Source organism: Sylvia atricapilla, chromosome 10, assembly GCF_009819655.1.
Source record: "Sylvia atricapilla isolate bSylAtr1 chromosome 10, bSylAtr1.pri, whole genome shotgun sequence".
NCBI lineage: Eukaryota > Metazoa > Chordata > Aves > Passeriformes > Sylviidae > Sylvia > Sylvia atricapilla.
This window is the reverse complement of record NC_089149.1, coordinates 19,154,532-19,174,369: the sequence shown is the minus strand read 5'-3', so window position 1 is coordinate 19,174,369 and position 19,838 is coordinate 19,154,532. Positions and strand designations below refer to the sequence as shown.

General features: G+C 42.4%; 2 protein-coding genes across 3 annotated transcripts in view; one reads left to right on the top strand and one right to left on the bottom strand.

Moving 5' to 3' along the window:
- NEU2 (neuraminidase 2) overlaps positions 1 to 19,838 on the bottom strand; it is a 32,667-nt gene that overhangs the window by 10,016 nt on the left and 2,813 nt on the right. Inside the window, exon 1 of one of the 2 annotated variants that reach the window (XM_066326218.1) lies at positions 10,999 to 11,235. The exons of the other annotated variant lie outside the window; for it this stretch is intronic. The gene's annotated coding sequence lies outside the window, so the exon portion shown is untranslated. Of the gene's footprint in view, positions 1 to 10,998; positions 11,236 to 19,838 lie in introns of those variants that run through there. 2 annotated transcript variants of the gene reach the window in all.
- The window catches only part of NGEF (neuronal guanine nucleotide exchange factor), a 39,522-nt gene continuing 30,896 nt past the window's right edge, over positions 11,213 to 19,838 (top strand). The window contains exons 1-3 of the mRNA XM_066326216.1: positions 11,213 to 11,261; positions 14,046 to 14,417; positions 17,718 to 17,832. Of these exons, the coding sequence (XP_066182313.1) occupies positions 14,150 to 14,417; positions 17,718 to 17,832 (383 nt within the window). The 5' untranslated portion in view covers positions 11,213 to 11,261; positions 14,046 to 14,149. The remainder of the gene's footprint in view (positions 11,262 to 14,045; positions 14,418 to 17,717; positions 17,833 to 19,838) is intronic.

Below are 19,838 nucleotides of genomic sequence, written 5' to 3'. Positions count from 1 at the left end.
GACAATGCATAAATACTCATTTGTTTCATAGAAATCACCTCTCCCATCTGCAGCTTAAAACTGGTTGTCCCTCTCTTCTGAGTGGAAGTCCCAAGTGTGGTTTGGTATGGTGGGAATGGTTCCATGGTCTATGGTGGCAGCATGCATATGGCAGACTAGCTGTGCCTCTGGCCACCTCTCACTGTAAGATTCCACACACTGCCCTGCAGCCAGCTGGGGTGCCCTGCCTTTGACCCACTCTCCAGGACCAGTCAGTATCAGACATGTCTGTGCAGAAGCTAACAGTCTAGAAAGGCTACATCTACTCCTAAAATGAAGGATATGCTGCTTAGTCCTGCTGTGAGGTTAAAATGAGTGAATCTCAGGCCCTGTGCAGGACAGTCCCACAATCAACATGCGAGCACCCTGCACTGCTTCCCTGCAGCCACCAACACCACTGCCAGCATCTAGCCTCCAGCCCACAGCACAGACCTCTATTGGCAAAACCCCTCCTTTCTGATAAAAGAAAACGTGCTTTTTCGCAAACAACATGCTCTGTTCTGAAACTGTTTTACAAAACTGTTCCTTATTAACTATCAAAAATGGAAGTCCCACTGTAGACAAGTACAGCCTGATCCTCCTTCTTTCAGTGTAAATCAAAATCAGTGTCACCACTGAAGTTTAGAACAGGTTTAGGTCTGAGGAGGATTAAAATCTTCACTTCTATTGTTCCACACTCACTTCATTGGCCTTATATCTGATTGTTGTAATGAAAACGTTTTTAAAAAGGTTAAAAAATGCAAATAGGGTGTGTGGGTGCATTAATAAGAGGATATAAAAATAATGCAGAAGATAATATAATGACAGAATCCTGAACAATGGAGCATTTGAATTTGGAGGACCGTGTTCATTTTGGGGTGTCACCTCTTAGGAAAGCTGCAATAGCTGCAAATGGAGGCTGAGGAAAAGAATTCAGAAGCTAATGCTCATGAGTGTATGTGAAAAGAAATTAGCAGGAAAACAAAAGATGGCACATCTAGTAAGTGACATGCAGTCCATTAAAAATTGTCAATGTGTATTTCCCTTGCAAAATGCTCTAGCCTGATTCCATTGATTCCCAACATCATCAGAAAGGCAAGGCTGGCTCAGGTAATTCAGTGGTTTTGCTATGCTGCAAAATGCAGCTGCTGTTGTCAGGCAGCTGTGGTTCAAATCAAGAGGTCTGTGGGGTCAGATAATTTGAAGCAGCAATTACACAGTACTGCAATTTTAAGTTAAAACATGATGTGCTGCTTTCCAGGCATTGGGGAACATGGCATCGTTGGGGCAGAAGATAAATTCTATAGACTGGGGCTTTGAATAAAAGTCTCTTCTGCCCAAGAAGGAGAAAACAGACAAGCAAGAAAAAGCCAAAGTAATAATAATCATTAATGTAACAAGCAAATGCTAATGGCAGAGCTCTTTGGGAAACAGAGTCCACTGGATGAGAAAACATCCACTGTTTTCTTTTAATGCCAATTCTAGTTAGGGAAAAGAGCCTCTGAGCACATTTGAGACCAGCACCTCACTATCCTTATCAACTGTAGGTGCAACAGGCATGAGGAGCTCTTTGGGTTTGTACTCTTTCACACTCTGCTGACTCCACTTACATTACTTTTCATTTCCATCAGGAGGAGTAGGCACAGAATCCTGCTGCTGGGTGCCTCTCTCGCAGTAAATACAATTTATTTCCTCACCTTGTGAAAAAATTGGACAAAACAAAACAAAAAAATATTCCCTTAACTCAAAGGGCAATGACATTACACCATAGCAGACCTGTAAGCCTTCTGGCACTCCATGGTGAGTCATGGGTTTGTCACAGGGAAGCTTCATCACCCTGTGAGAGACAACACCCAAAAAACAGCCAGCCTATTATACACATTACACCATTTCTCCATTTACTTTGCCCATTTGGAACAAAAAAGAAAATACACTTTATTTTTGTTAACAAAACAAATGGCATAATCTATGGGAAGCAAAGGAAGAGAGGTAGTGAGGTTTGAATACAAAAAGAGGATTGTAGAAGCAGGATTTATTTGGACCTCAAAAAACAGAGGAGGAGTCACTGCAGCAATTTAATAACTGGAAAATATAATAAAACCATAGTTTCTTGTTTCATGTATTCTGCAGTGCTTGGACAACCAGATAAGCAAGTCTGAAGCACAAGGCTAGCTAAATTTACCCTCGGCCACTCTTGCAACAGAGAGGAGCCCAAATTCCACTGCATCCCTCATTTCTGAGTCCTGCCAATTCTCAGACCAAGAGTGCACAGGCCTGATGGTGACCTTGATTAATCATTACAGGATTAATTGCTGGCAGCCCTCTATGCCCAGGCCAGGCCTTCAGCTGGTAAAAAGGGACATTGACACTGGTGACCATGATTCTATGATGTCTGAGCACAGATTAACCCAAGCTAAACTCAGTGGACATCTTCTCCGGAGTAGTCTGGGTGTACAGCTGCATTTTAAAAAGAGTAATGTTGTGATCAATTAAAATATATTGAAATAAGCAAAACAACTGGCAAGTTCAGTGAACTTCAAAAAGAAAATAAAACCCAAAGGAAAGATTAGCCTCAAATTCAGCAGGCTATGTGATGCTTTTTCTAAGAGTCAATCCAAATGCAGTCTTAAAAATACAAAGCGAGTTATCTGAGGATGAGGGGGAAAATCTCTCCTAGGTATAGCACTGATCTAAGCAATTGCTATTATTTGTCTTCCTTTGAAGCACTGGGCCTGAGTTGGCCCCGGAAGAGGGACATTCAAGTCATAGCAAACAAGTAGCCTGGTAATAAGAAATTATTTTAAGAGGGAAAATTAGCACAGGCATTTGAACTGATCCAAAAAGTCTTAAAATAAAACCTGGCTGTCTGTGATATCCACCCCAGTGCCCAGGTATGTGAACACACATGAAATTAAGAAATGGCAATCTAAAAATAGTCATAAACATGTAGGTCTTTTCATCTCAAATGGCTGTAAATAATGTAAAGCAAGAGTAGTTTCACAGCCAGTAGGCCTTAAAAATGGAAGCAAATACTATTTATTGCTTCCACTTGAGTTTGCAGATTTGGACTGAAGTTTCACCCAGCTGTTAAAGATTTATATGGGAGGTTTAACAATCCCCTGTCATTAAGCCTTGGCACAAGCAGTGCAAAGGACGTTCAGGGCATATTTGTACTAACTTATCTGGGTAAAGAGAAAGCTGTTCCTTTAAACTGTGTTTGCTGTGACTCTGGAAACTGAGTAAACAAAATCGGAGGGACACTTTACTCTCAAGCAGAAGTGACAGGAAGGTACAAGGACTGAAGGACAGCAAACTTCTGTAGGACATACCTGCCTCTGGATTCACAACTGAATTGTAAATCCCTAACAATTTGGGGGAGTTTAATTCAGACTTTTTGGACATACTTCATCCTGATGGCAAATGAGAGACTGGCTCAGCCCATGAGTGTCAGGTGAGTAAAATCCTATTCCGGGGGAATGCTGGAAGACTAACTGCTTGAGGAACAAACCTCAGGCCACAAACAAAGGCACAAATCCAGGGCCCAAGAAAGAACTGACTTTGCTCTACAAGCAAAGTCACACTGAAGGAGTCCTGTGTAAGCCAGAGACAGCACAGTTGTGACACTGTTGAAATGCTGGCTGACAGAGAGGAGAGACACCACTATAGCACAACCCCGTAGGCATAAAACCCACCACCCACAGGGAGGAAGCCTAGTCAGAGGGGGGACCCAGACTGCACAGAATGGAATTGATGTGACCAACTGAACAGCAAACATTCCAAAATCAACCAAGCTGTGTGTCTTCCAGGGGCAGCACAAGTAGTGATTTTTCCATTTCAAACGTTTATGTCTGATATTGCTTTAAAAAAATATTCAAATAAAGACAGGAAATATGAAAGACAGTCTGTTTTCCTCTTAACTCCAGGCTGATCCTTCCCCTGAGCCTATTTTCCCTTCCACTCTCAGGAGGCCAATTGCTGTGAATCCAGCGTAGCTGTGAACGCTGTCCCAGCAATTATGTATATTTTTAAATGCACAAAGTAAACAAGGACTCAAATTTCATAAGAACAAGCTATAGCTCTTCTGATCTTAAACCTTCAACAGTTTCGAACGTTATAATGGAGCTGCCACTTCCAGACCTAGCTGAAAGTAGGAAATTGCACTAAAATAATGAAAGTTATTTAGAATATTTTGCTGCACCTGCAAGAAGTACTAATTGGCTGGAATTCATTTTAAGAGACAAGACAGGAATTTCATTCAGGGCTGATTTTCTACAGATTCAAATTGGGACTGTTAACTCGAATTTACTTTGATTTACTTTTATTTTACTTCAACTCGAATTAACTGCAAATACAGGAGGACGTGTGAAATACCACAGTAACTGCCAGACAAGAAGAACCCATAGAACCCATTGTCCCACACTGCTATATTCTGGCGAGGACATTTGCAAGACAGTGTAAAATGCTTTAACAATATAATTACCCTCATCTGAGCCTGAGTATGTGGCCAGTGCCTGGGGATTTTACTCAGGTTTTCCTTTTGAAAGTAGCTTGTTCTGTGATTTCTATAAGCAATTATCATTTCCCCTCCCCCTCCACCCCAGTAGTTACTAGAGGAAATAATTCATGTTTCCAAGCAGCACCCCATGGAAACTGCCCTGTCATATCTAAAATAAGGATAATTGACAAGACTCAGTAAAGCCTGAAACAATCTGGAAGTCTCATCTCCCTCTTGCCTTTCTCTTTCCTATGTGAAATCATCTTGGAAACAAATATCTATGAAAAAACAGGTCAAGCAGGTTACTCAATCTGCAAAACTTGAACTTTGCTGTTCCAAAAGGGAGCAACTCCTAAAACAAGAACCCTTTTTAACAGGAGTTGCAGTCAGCTCAAATAAAACCTATAAAGAACAACAGGGCCACTGAGGAACTGGAAATCTAGACAAGATGCTTGCTTTTCACTTGGGGACTGAAATGTAGAAAACATCAAATGAAAAATAAGCAAAACCAAGAGAATATTCAAACTGGTTCATTTTTTTCCTTTAATTACAGTATGTTCCTGAGTTCTTTTGAACACATCAGGTTATCTCATGCCATGTTCTTGCACTTACATTGAGCTCCTGCTCAAGTAACTCAGAAGAAAAAGGACTATAGAAAAATGCAGGAGTATTCACAAACTAAAATATACTGCTCCCGGGAACTAAGACTCAGAGATGGGGAACTAAGACTGACGTGCTCAAGATTGCCCAGGGAACTGCAGTAGAGCTAAGAAATTACATCTATCTTCCCAGAACCTGATCCTGTGCCACAGCTGTGAGATTCAATACTCTCATCCCAGCTTCCTCTTTCTCTGCTTAAAAACCGGGAATGAAGAGGAGGGTAAAAACTGCTGTAGAAGGAAAGATCCAGAAGGGAAAGTTTTGCCAACCTTTCCCAGTGCTTGGTTAAAGTGAGCTACAGAACTGCAGTTGCAGACACCATGGCGCTAATTTGACAAGAAGATGGAGACTCCCTGTGGATATACGTGCAGTCAGAGCACTATACGTGTCCCTCATTTTCTACAGTGCCACGCTGGCAAGTGCTGCAGCTGGCAAATTAGAGGCAAGTGGGAAAGCCTTGGGGTGGATTGCCTAAGCCCTGGGCTAGTCCCCCAGTACTGGGAGAGAAGAGACTGCTCTGCCTTGGAGCTGCAGTCCAGCAAGCTTCTCTTCTCACCAGGGTCTAAAAACAGCCATTCTGAAGGGGAAGTTTCATCCATCAGTGCTGTTTGCTAATGAGTTTCCAGAGTTGTGTATCAAGTGCTTTTCCTGAGTTACTAAAAACCCAGAGCAACAGGCTGTAAGAATAGAATCAGATTATGTCATGTTTGAAATTAACTGAAATTAGCTTGATGCAGTTGACAAGGATAGCACGGCATGGCAGCACTCCAAACCTGCCCAGCTTTTCAAAACTAGCAGTAACCAGCCTAACAGGATTCTGATGTCTTAGTGACTTCTGACTCCCTTGCAGCTACAGATTTGCAAGTAGATTCACCTGACAGGCACTCCTTGGACCCTCCACCCAATAAATACCAAGGGAGGAAAAAGTGAGAACTCTACTATTTCTTGACCAACAAAATTAGCTTTCTCTTTCCCTGCTCCTCTATAGAAGCTTTTAAATTAAAAACCCTATGAATTCTTGCCTCTCTGCAGTTCAAACAACCACCCATGCTCATTTCTTCCATAACAAGTGTTCAATACACAATGAGCAAATCTAGAAACAGAAGTGGGCATCATTATATTTTTTCCCAAGAGCGGCACAGGTCTTGTTTGCCCAAGGGACACTTGGCCTGTCTACTTACTAATGAGTCTGTCTTGAAAAGCTTCAACCAAGACATCGGTTAATCCTCCTTTTCCAAGTGTCCTAGCATTACTAAAACTCTCTGCTTTCACCAAGGCATTACACCCTGAATATTATTTCTTTTACTATGCTTTTTGACTAAATAATTTCATCAGAGACTAAAGCTTCTATACCTTAGTCCTTCAAGTTTCTAAGTAAGTTCTACATTGCATACACATTCCATGGCTAGAAGGCTTCACACAGCCCAAACAGAACAAATACAAAGGAACAAGGACTCGGAACTCCCATGTGCAATCCTGCAAGACAGAAGAGATCATCAGGCTGAGAGCCTTCCTGTGTACATACTTACAGAGTATATGGGTATCTCCTGGCTTGAGGCTACATCCTGTGATTTGCCCCTAAGCCCTGAGCTGATTCTAGGCTGTACTCCACCCAGCCTAGAAGATGCAGTGATTTGGTTTTTAATTATTCACTTACCTTCCAGAGATAAGCCTGGAAAATCTCAAGAGTTTTCAACCACAGCTACTTAGTAATAATTTCACTAGTATCTTCTCGGCAGAAATAAGGAATGGGACAGGATCAATGGCAAGAACATTTCATAAACAGCAGGAAGGAGGAAAGGGGGCTTCCTCTAGAGGCAGGAGTTCTTGTTAGTAGGGAGGTATCAGTGATGTCAGAAGAAGAAAGATGAGTTTTATACATTTTACCTCTCAGGACTCTCTCAAAATCTTCAAGCAAAGATGCATTGCATGTGCAATGATTTAAGGAAAGGAATATAAATAAGGGCAGATTTTTGATTTATTAGTTTTATAATAAAAAGCAGAAGAAGAGTCTGTAGATTTCCACTTGTACTCTTCTGTATGATTTTAAAATGAGGTTGACTCCTTTCACACAGCTGTAGAGAACGTGTGTGTTTATATGTGTGCATATACGTACATATACACGTACGTAGTATAGCTCCAGAGGCAAAATTCTTTAACACCTTAGCTATTGCCCACAGCTACATCTACCACATGAGACCCAGGGGATGAAGCATGGAATTCAGTGGGATAGTGCTGGACCACTTGCTGAATTGCATGGATTGAGCAGGGATCACAATTAGTGGCATATAAGAAAGCACATCTTTTTTGGATAATTGTTCTTGAATCATAAAGAATCAGTAAACAGTAAGAAAGGGAAACAAACTATGCTGCAGCAAAAATATATGCAGCTTTTTAGTGTTATTTATTAAGTATATATTTTTATATATTAGTTAATTTACACAAAGTAGTTAAATAGTCGATGTTTCATGCAGAGGGAATTGTATGAAGGCATGTATCGTCCTCTGTGATATGTTGTAACATTTGTAGAACATACATATTTGGTGGTCCTGTGGACAAATGGCTTACCTTTATACATAGAACTACCCACAGTGCTGGACTTAATTCCAGAAACATTTTTAGATCTAATGAGAATATTTGAGTCATTTTCAGCCACTTTAAATGTATTGGTCTCTCTCCCTCCCCATTCACTTGGTCTCAGGGTTTCTAAAGCACATGGTTTGGAGGATTTATTATATGGGTCCAATGTATTTATTTTTAGTCCCTGAAGTGTTTCTAAAACAGGTCCTCTGTAACATATGTGCAAGACAAAAAGGATTTTTTGTGACAAAAGTGTAATATATAATTCTGTCTTGGTTTTGCTTGCTATAAATAAGGTAGCAGCACTAAATCATGGCAATAGAACCATTATGTTAGCTTCCTCAGCTGAAAGACTATCTCAAATTTGGAGTGGTTGTAGTTTGATTCTGTCAAGCCTGATTATAGAATTCAATCCTATTTACAAGGTAAGTACAAAATGTTTAATTTCTGGAAACATATGGGGTCAAACGATTTGATTTTTTTTAGCCAGCATTCCCAAACTTATTGTATCATTTTCTCTGGCTTCTGCTGCAAACCTCTTTGGTCCACGTCTTACTCCCTGGTCAGTCTGTTCTCATGCTCCACCTGTTTGTCTCCACCTCCATGCCTTAATCAAATAATACCTTGGCTTTGCCCCTAAATAGTTGAAATTCCTTTGTCACGTACCTTGCTCTGGACAGGGATATGTGCTTAACTGTCTTTTGCCACCACCCAATAGAAAGTGTCAGGATTATAAACACTTCCAACGATGGCGATCCCAACCAGGAACAATGAAAATATAAATATTTGTATAGTCAGGCAGCTGAGGGCTGTGAGAGCTTTAGGGTAAGATGTTACCATGCCCATATATCCTTCTGCTGGCAGTCAGTCCCCCTGGGCGAGGGGTGGCTCAGCAGGACATGTGAGAGCACCACACTCACACTGGATCCAAGTCTGCGCCTTCATCTCAACCACTGATGAGGCTAAATGAATTCATAGCTGCATCTGCTGAGAGCCAAATCTACCAGAGCCTAGGGCTGAGTCTGTGGGTGTTACTATTCCCCTGACTCAGACAGAAATATCTCCCGATGCAAAAGCAGGCCTGAGCTTGTGCAGAGCCCCAGAGCCTCTGTCAGGGTCCTCTCACATGTGGCACTCCTTAAGGGTTTGGCACCCGTATGAGCAAGAGCGGCTGCCGATGAGTAAGGCCTGCTGCTGGATTTTGGACTGTGCTGCATACCAGCAGAGCTGGGTTTGCCTCATTATCATGCAGAGTGAAAGAGTTTAGAGATGACATTCTGCTCCAATTAAAACCAAGTAAGAGGGATGAAAGTCACTGCCTAAAACACGAGCAGGAATGTAATGGGTGACTGTGGCTGGTGGGAGACAGAGGGTTGGTTTTGGTTTGCACAAGACTTTAAGAAAAGCATTTTGAAATGAAACCATTAAGATGCAGCTAAATTGGCATTTGCATGTACATTCAGACAGTATTTAAAGAAGACATATTAAAAGAGCCATGTTATTTATAAGGGCTTGAAGTCATAATTATGTCTTAAAAGAGCTCTATTTGGTTCATCAAATATACATGAAAGGTGAGTCCCTATATTCAGCATGCAAAACCTTCCAAACAAGTCATTAATAGGGCATTTACACTTGAAACAACTTCAACATATAAAAAGAAAAGATTTTAATATTTTCTGCCTTTCTACAGCACAAACACACTACAGCCAAGATAGCAATTTCTTCATTGAACCCCAAAACAAAATGATGTGGAGCTAGACATCATTTAAAGGGGTATCCAGCCATGGACAGATTTTAGCTGATGGCAAAACTAACACAGCACTAGGTAACTCAGAGTAGGAGTTCATTGCCCTGTGTGCTGAGAGCACCCATCTGCATATTTGAGTGGACAGTCAGACACATCGATACTGTTATCTTTATTCCTGGTGGTGGTAGGGACACATCATACAGTCAGACAAGGGCAATTCTTCTGTGACTGCATGTCCCTGTATAGGCAAACCATTCAGTCAAGTTGTATTCATACCTGTTATTTTCTGCTTTGAAACATCCCTGAGTCACACAGCTGGAGATTTCAGTCTGTCTCTAGTTTTAATTAAGCAATCTTCATTACTCTCCCAGGCTGGGCAAGAGCTTTGTATAATATCAGCAAATTGAGCAGTTTTCATTTCAAAATCCTTGTGTTAACTTCCTTATTACAGTACTTAACACTTTTCAGTCAGCCAATACACCTCCCCACTTTAAAGAGGAATTAGGAATTTATTGAAGGACTGGATTCACCAGCAAGGAGACCCACCAGTCTCCTGCTGCACCCCTTCCACAGCAGGGAAGGCTGGGAGCAGGGAGCCAAATAAGTCCCATGCAAATTATTGTCTTGTGGCAGTGGAAAAGAGGGTGCAGAAAAAATCGTCCCAGAGGCACAAGGCGTCAGATCAGGACCAGCACCAGGCACACCAAAATAGCCCATTATCCAGGACGGCAAAGTACTAGGGAGGCATAGAATCCATGATCCAGCTGCCTGCTCTGTGTGCTGGAGCTCTGGAAAACTGCCACTGAGAGAGGGGCCAGGGCATGTGGAGTCGCAGGTTTGGCAGGGAAGGAGGTGGCCCTTTCCAGCAGCTCAAACACCACTTGCACCCCTCCTGTCTCAGCAACAGCTGAGGCAGCCAGCCTGGCTTTCCAGGGCTGCCAGACCCCAGCAGCTCCCTCTGCTACCAGTGCCCACCGTGGCTGCCACCACTGACAGACCACACAGTCTGCCTGTGCCACAACTCGTTTAGCTGTGCCTGCCTGGCACGTCGTGGGATGAGGGAGAGATGCTCAACTGGTGCCAGAATGTACCTCCTGTTCCAGACTCCCACACCAAACTGCCCATAATAAACTCATTTGAAATACCTGCAGGTCTGCACAGGTGCAATCTCAGCCTTTAGTCTGCAGCTTCTGTTACTAAAAGCATCCTTATCTTTGAGTAGCCCTAGCTGGCTAACAGAAATTACACTTAATATACCTTTGATACATCTGATACCCTTCATATCCCTCTAAGTCCAGTCCCTTTGTATGGTAGTCACATCCACAGCCAGCCTATGCCTTGAAAACACCTCCAGTCCCACCCTTGCAGAGGCAGCAGTGCTCCCTGTTTCCTACACACATCCTGGACATCCTGTCCTGTTTTCCTGGACATCCATTTGTCCAGGTCCACACTGTTCTAGGAACCTCAGTCCCTTTCACAGCTTATATCAGCATCTTACCCAACATCCCTAAGTTCAGCTGTTCTTGTACAAATTCATGGCATTTGCTGGTAAATGCCAGTTTTTTACATAAGCAAGTAAAATTTCTATACAGTCAAATTCCTGGAGGCTGGATTATGTGTGAGTCAAAACGCATATTTCTGGTGTTGCTGTATGTGCATCACTTGCTGGCTTCACTGTTGTCATCTTTCCCTTTTCCCTACAGACTGCTGCTTTGGTCTCCAGGAGCTCCAGGGAAGTGTTTGCCTGCAAAGCACATTCAGGTGGGTGGTGACTCAAGCCATGTGATTTCAACGTGGCATGTGAATATACTTGGGAGGGAGTACTCCTGACGAAAGACCTAGCACTCACCTACCTCTGACTGTCAGAGATGAATACCTTCTTCAAAAATTCTCTACAAACACTCAGACAGGGGTAGTTAAGGTCCAAACATGCTTGTGCCATTCTCTGTCACTGAATAGTTTGACTGCTCACAGAAAAATGTAATACTAAATTTGAATGCATCCTTTAAACATATCCCATTTTTTTTAATACACCTAAACAATTGGAAAAGTCAGGACTATTTGATTGACATATCAGTAAATGGTTTCTCAATACTTTATTAGAGTATCAATTTTGAAATCAGAAGTATTGACTTCAGAAATGCATTCTGTTCTTGAATTCTTCATTGAAAAAAGTAAAAACCAGTATATATTGTTTATAACCACCACACTAGAAGAGTGCCCCCTCTGCCTCTCCTGGAAAACATGAAAGTCTCTCATCCACACCTATCTTCGCTTCTGGTCAAGGATCTTATTTGTTAGAGACTGTTTGATAACCTGGAAACAAGTTAATATTTCAGGACAGGCACCCTTCACTCCTCTGATGAACAAAAGAAGGAGTATCTGGCAAAGATAAGCACACAGGTTTGCCAGGGGTACTGAACATACTGATAAGTCTTTGGGTAACCCAGCTGAGTGTCACCTGGCTATGCAGGGGGCTCCTTCTCTGGCAAGGATCATTGTAAAAGCCCAACAACATCCATGTACTCTAATATTCATCAGGTAGGTGAAAGGGGAAAACAGCCTTCTCCATGCACATGTGTGCATCTCTTTGCCTAATGATCCCTTTGGACATTTACATAGTTTTGAAACTACTCCTGACTGGTGAGCAGCTCCTGTGAAAACTTTATCTATTTCTTCAGTAAAACACCAGCAGCAATTTGCAAAACGTTGCAAACTACGTCAGCTTCTCAAAGGTCATGAGAGAGACAGGCCCCAGTCTGAGTCACATGGACAAGGGGTGGCCACTTGGAGCACAGAGGAACTTTGATGTAGAGGAGGAGATTGTTACAGGTTCATCTGTTTGAGTGCCAAGGCATAAAATAATCTATAGAAGAGAAAGAAATAAAAATTTAGCAACTGTTAGAGTTCGGGGTTAAGTAGGATTACAGCTGTAATATTAATTGTAGTCCTATTAGAAGATATACTTCCAACACAGTTGCAAGGATCAAGCATTTGGGACCAGTCTTAGGACAGAAAGAAAGGCACAGGAAAAGAATTAGCCTCTTCTTCCTTTTCAAACTGTCTCCAACAGCAGCTCTTTTTATTCTGTTGTTCCACACACCCACAGAAAAAGAAACAGGCTTAGTGAATCTCCGTACCTCGGGGTAGTTTACAAACCAAACTTAACACCACCAACAACAAATAGGTCCTTCATACACTTCCATTAACACTGGAAATAGTCCCAGAGCAACCACCATAGTTCCAAACAGTCCAAAAGGCAGAACTGAAGTCAGGATCCAAATTTAGAGCTGCGTGCTGTGGTTCAAGTTATGAAAGAAGAAAGCAGACATTCTCCTCTGCAGAGCCAATATGTTCATGCCCAGTGCATGATTTCAGGGAGTGACCTTCTCTTTATAAGGATAAATCAGAGTGCCTTCAAAAATATTTGGAAGCAGAGGATTCACAGATGACATCCCAGGGTCTGCTGGAGTGACCCTGGGGACAAGTATGGGAAATATTTGTGAAACACATGATCTCACGGAGATTGCAAAGACCCATAAAATTGAAACATCTACTTTCTAAGCTATCTTGTATCTTGGATATACTGTAACATAACAAACCAGTGATACATGTGACTTCTTTAAACTGCATTTAACTAATCCACAGCACAGTTTTATGCCCTTCTCTCAGCCTGCTGTCAATTTTATATTCATATTTCCTATATAGCATCTCTTTCTACTACTCGTGACAGCCCCATCAGTCACAAAACCATGTTATAAACTCAGGAAGACTTTGACAGCTGACAGAATTCAGCAAAGGACCAGAGAATGCTTAAGTAATCTGTTCACATTTTACCCAGTCCTACAAAGGCTGAAAGATTAATGGACATTTTGCTGTTGTGATGTGCCTCCTAAAAATTCTTGGGAGTCCTGCCATAGTCCACATACTGACACATAGAGCAAAGGATTTTTGTGAAATCCCTGTGTTAATGAGGAGGTACACTGGCACTTGAGAGGAACTCTGGGAAAGCAAATCAAGCCCCTGCACTATATAATCTTGTCTATTCTACCTCCATGCTTGACAGTTATGGATTTTTTTCACTTACCTGCATGGCAGGAGTGAATGCTGTTGATAAGTATTAGAAGGCACCCAGCCCTATAAAAGGCATTAATTCTTCTATTACATGGAGGAGCATACATATAGTAGACAGATTTATAGAGCTTTCTCTTCAGCTTTTACTTTCTGTTCCATAACATTTTCATGCTCATAAAAAAGGACATGGCCACTATCTGTTATGAACTCTAAATCAGCCAGTAATACCAAACCAAAATACAACATTTTTCCAGTAATATCTGTCATATGTCATGCAATGACAACCATGAGCATATCAAAGCAATGTTCAGGAATTAGAATAAGGCTGGTAAGGTGATGACCTCATAATGATTTCTGATAAAAAGTCCTGTAAATCCCTGTTATCTTAAACAGATAATGGACTATGGCCTCTGAACTAACCAGAACTTTGTTCTCTCTTCTCCTGTTACGTTCTGTTTTGTCTGTCTCCAGCTCTAATTCAGATAAAGCTGATGGAGTTGTGGAGGCTACCTGTCTTCTGCTGCTCTGCTGCTGATCCACCATCTCAGTTGCCATAGAGACAAGCTCTGGAAGCCATGGACCAGAATGGGAGAGAAGCCACCCACAGGCTCTCCACTGGTGGGCTCTGGCAGGGCCATTCTCAGCAGGTACTAAGACAGTCAGGTTCGGTCTCTGAAGGTGAGGAAGAGTCAGCAGGTGCTAACCCAGTGATGCACGAGGGGGACTTGCACACAAATTACATCGCTATTCAAAGAAATTCCAGATACTACCGATCTATGAGGCTGCCGAACAGAGGGAAAAGAAAGACTTCAAGAGAAGCAATGCATATGCAGCATGCTACAGGTGAGTAGTGACCCAAACAGCACTGTGCTTCTTTTTCCAGTGAGATTAGGAACTAGAGGAGTTAATAAAAAGAAGAAAGACAGGAAGATAGAAGGCAGCTCAGCTGTCAGCACATAACAGAATACCCCTGCCCTACAGCACAGCAGGCAGAGGAGTGCCACACTTTTCTCAGCTTGGAAATGTAAAATGGTTGGATGTTTAAAGACACTTCATGACAGATAATCTAAACGTATGTGGGACTCTACACTGCCACCCCTCTGCTCTGTGAGAGAAAAATAACTTTGAGAAAGACATGAAGCTGACAGTGAAGTAGAGACTTCTTTAGCATACAGAAATGACATATTCAAAAGTACAGAAAACAATCAGCAATACCAGAGGAAATTACAATGGCTCGTTATGAGGGAGGAACAAGACTTCTGTGAAAGTGCAGTTACTGCTACTTTGCACTGAAGAGAGCTCTAAGAAACACTTAGGCTCCCTTTAAACAAGAAGGCTGAAATAACAGGAATACCATCCAGAACACACATACACTCAGCCGTGGCTTCAGTACAAAAGGAATGAGTTGGCTTTCCCTGAGTATGAACAGTACAGAGCATGACTGCGAGGCCAGGCTGGAACAAGACATCTTTCAGATTCCAGAGCTGGAACCTTGTCTGAGCAGATGTCTGTGAAAGAAGCAAGAAAAAGTTAGGAAAAATTAAGAGAGAGACAGGAAATGAGCTACTACAACACATGGAGAAGCACTGGAAACAGGGCTGCATGAAGGAAACTGAAGTGGTTTTAATCTAAGTCCTAAATGAGAGAAACCTGGAACTGGGAACATAGGAAATGCTCTTTGTTTGCATCTCCAAGGTGCTTCGAGAAACTGGATTTTAAAACTCCTTCACAGCAAAGTTACCAATCCTATCTTCAGGTTATAATCTAACAGAATCAATGCACTGGACTATGAACTTTGGATAGCTGTATGAATCAAAATGATACACCACTGCTTATGTTCCACTGCTGTGCAAACCACTGAAAGCTACTGCTTTTTTTGTAGCAGTAAAGCCACCTCTTCAGCTCCTGAAAGTAGATCAAGCTCCTTAAGAAAAAGAAGAACAGACATCCTTCACCCCTCAAATAAAAGAAGTGTGGGAAATGTCCCCAAGAAAACAGGTGTGTCCTGCCTGCCTCGCCAAGGGAGCCATGCTATTTCAGCAGTATAAAGGTCCATTCAACCCTGTGGCATGGACAGAAGGAAAACTCCTTCCCTTCTCCAAGTTTGCAAGCAGACAGCAGCAAAGAGCTCCAGTTTATTATTGTACTACTGCTGCAATGAAGTTTGTGGATAAACTGAGTGTTGCCTATGACAGAGCAGAGCTGCTCCCCACCCTTCAGGTGCAGACAGAACCAGGGCAGAGCCTCCCTCTCCCCGCCTCCCAGAGCACTGCTGCAGAGCTAGCACAGCACAGACCCGCTCTCCCTCCTGCTCCCGAGTGTCACAGCGTCCCCACAGCTGCCCAGGAGGTCCTCACCCCTGCGACCTGCAGCTGCCAGTGCAGCAGCACCAGTAGAAAAGGACTCACCTTCTTCACAGGGCTGCAGCATCATGGCATCAGGACGTTGGCAGAGGAGGACATCCCTTATGTCTGGCCAGTGTCATTGAGGAAGGACAAGCTAAGAGTAGGGCTTCTCTCTTAGCAACTCATTAGAGCATCCACAAGGCTGACCTGTGCTTCTCTGCCACTCCTCTCCCTGTATTACCACTACTGAAACAGGACTGGTTCCAAACAGGGCTTTTTCTTCCATGTCTGCCATTGTTCAGCAAGACACACTGGGAACGTGTCTTTTGTCCAGTCTGCACAGCAAGACCTGGGCTTGCAGAAGTAGTAGTTCTTTCTCCAAGGTAACTGTAGCAAGTCCTCCTCAGAGCTAAGGTCTTTAAATTCAGCTAGGATTGTGTAAACAGCATTTCTGCTCTCTCTACTTCCCTGAATCCATTCCCTCTCCCTGAAACTGGACAGCAGGTACTTCTAAACCAGCCTCCTTTGTAGCAGGAACTTCTGACAGCATTTGCTGACATGCATGGAAGCATGGAAAGGGATAGGTGACCTATTTTATACTGTCTTCCAACCTATTTGAACTGCAACTATCCGAGAATGTGACTCAAGCTCAAATGTTAACCTGTTCTCATTTTGCACGGGGAACAACTGGAGGACAGGAAGGGCAAGAAGACAGGAAGAGACAGAAAAGATAGAGAAGGATATAAAATGAAAAAAATAAAGACTCAAGAAATGAGATCACAAAAAACCAATTTTAAATTATCCAAATGCAGCTGAGGGAAAGGCTTCCACATAGGCACCCTTTGCACCAGCCTAGCTTTGGCTTATAGCCTAGGAGCTGTAAAACATAATGGATGCTTTTCTTTAACTGGAAAAAGAATTGTTGATTTTTTTTTTCTTAAGCAATCTTCTTTGACAGAAGGATAAAGTGTTTAAACTATTCAAAGTTAATAACTGAAACTACTGTTTCATAAGGCCTTGGCTGTATTTTAGGAAGTTCTAAAACTCTGTATGTCATCCCTTCCCTCTGAAATTGATTAAAAATTTGCATTGGAAGCATGCTTCAGTCAGAGCCCTGACCTGACTGTGCTTTCACCAGTATGAAAGACAAACAGGAGTATGACTTAGACCAAAATATTTCTAATAAAAAGCAGCAAGGCCATTTATCAACAAGCCTCAAACAATAGGAGATTTAATCTGAAAAGTGAGATGCATCCTCTCCTGCCAACTACTGCAGTAGTAAGCCTTGGACTTAATACAATTTTGACTCCCTGTGAAAGGATCAGTGGTTCATCTGAGGGAAACTGGAGAAGCAATTAAAAGTAAAGCTCCTCTCTCAGCAAATCTCACCTTGATTTATCTAGTAAACTGAACATCTACTATGTGCCTGAAAGCAGAGCAGTAATGAAGCCTTGATTTGGGAAAGCAAATATTGGCATGCACACACAGATGAACATCTTCTGCTCAAAAAATTGCACTGAAAATCACTTATGTTGGGACCCAGCCTGCAGTGGTGAGAGTGCTACTCCCATACATAAGAACTGATACCCTAAATCCAACTTCACCTTTTCTCAGCTGCATTTGCACTATACAAGAGGATGACACTTTGATCTTGTTTGAAAATCAAGGCTAAAATTTAACCACCTTTGTGTCTGTAGTCTTCGTGTTGCTTTTGGTGTCAGTAAACCACTACATACAATAAAGGTAAATTAAGAAAATTACTGTTTTAACACCCTCTTGGCTTTCTCTTATATCACAGGTTCGCTCAAACACTATGAGCCCATCAAAGAGCCTCTGAATGTTTTATCTCACAAGGGATCACCATCTCCAGCAAACTCTGATCCAACAACATTAGATGAATTATTGATTCAAAGGTAAGGAGGTTCCCATGCAGGGTATTCCCCATGCCTTCCCTGAAAACCAGTCAGAGTGGTGTCAGAGTGAGAATGCTTATTTTGGGAAGGACAGCTGGACTAAGATGTAGTTCTGATCCGTGCCTTCTCACCTTGACTTGTGGTGCTGCTTTTAGTCTTAATGACGTACACAGCGTAGTATTAGCATGGTGGTAAAAGGCTCTTATCAGAGTGGGTTTGGGGGAGACAGCGAAGGAAAAAGGAGGAACAAGAAGACAATTGGGGAAGATGGAAAAAAGGGGAATGTCATGCAGGATCACCCAGCAGTGTTAGCAGACTGTGCAGACTGCCTAAAACAGTTTCTTGAGAATAAGAGCCTGTGAGGATTTCGTTATGGAATATCCCAACATCAGAATAATCCCATTCTTGGCCTTCATAAAGAGCTCTCCTGAAGCCTCTTACACAACCCCGCATGGAAAATAGGATTTTATAGCTGAAAAAGTAGCTACAAAGATGTTTTCTAAAGTATCCAGAATTTTTCTTTGCTGTTTACTTCAAAGAACTGATAAGCAACAGAGGCTTTCAGTGAGGTAGTCCTTTTTTGCTTAAATCCTTCAAGAACAAAGGTCCAGCAGAAGACCCTGGTCCCACAATTCAGAAATTTACATATATCCCATAAACCTCCTGCTCTCTTGCCACTGCAGCCAGGCAGAGAGAGGAGCAGCTACCTATCCCTACATTTTCAAATGTAACTGAGGTGTTCTCCCAAAATACTTCTTCAACTACTCACCTCCTGTGCATACAACTGTGAGACAGTCCCTCCTTCTAGTGTAGATCAAGCTGGAAGCAGTAAGCACTTGTCCTGTAAGGGTGCATGCATCCTGCTGCACCGTCTGGTCCTAATTACTGAGACCAGCTGTGTTGGGGTAATACAGAGTGCTTTCCCAGGCACCTTTCCTTATGGAGAGGACGCCAACAGAACAATTTTAGCCAAATGTCAAGTTGTATTTAAATAAATTAATTGCCTTGGCTAAAATTGATTGCCCCTTGGCCATAAATTGAGCATATGAAACTAGACAGCCACAGTCTGCTGCGATGTTAAACCCATCTGTCTTTCTCTCCTTGGGGCATAATCATCACTGTCAGTCTGACATCCTGACACTGGCACTTATGCAGCTCTGAAATGTGCAATTTCTGATTCTTCCTGGAGCTGGAAACAATGAGCCTGTGCTACGACTCAGTTTTATCAAAGATGCTGCTGTGCACAGAGCCTGGCAGGTCAGTATAGGTTCTAAGTCATGTGTTTGCTAAAAGCAGGCAGTCCTGCTGAGTGGCATCTCTTGAAACTGAGCACAGAGATTTAACAAAGAACGAGACCAAAGTTCCAGCTCAAATTCAACCCATGTCCTCTTTCCTTCTCCAAAAGATCAGTTGTAATTTATAAGAGAACCAATAGAAATCTGCATTGGGAAAGCCTGCAAGAGCCTAAAAATTGACATTATTTGTAGTAATCAATAGTACCTCTACTTCTATTTGGAAAAAAATGTCCATTATGCAGATAAGACTAAATAAAGTATTATGCTGGTCTCAAGACCATACATGCTGGTCTCATGCATGTAATTTCTGCTGAAAAGAATAAATCTGGTGCCTGCCAGCTAACCATTCTTCTGAAAGCAGAAGCTAGAAGTTCTGCAGAAGGGACAGTACAGGGACCTCTGACCGGGACTGGGAAGATCCATGACGGTCTCAGAAGTGGATCATCACAGTCCTGAGGGCAAGTGGGGAAGCAGTGCTGCATCTGTTCACATTCAGTGGAATCCTACAGCAACCATATAAATATTAGGGCTGGGCAGCCACAATCCCTTTTCCTTGCATGAAGATGACCAGCAGGTCTGACACAAATGGGTTCTTCACAGGCAAGGATGTCATTTCACATATGGCCATGCCACACAATTCAGGGCAGGAAGTAAACACAGCTGGGGAACATAGTAAAGAGCTCAGGAAAATGAATTGTCATCTGCATTGTA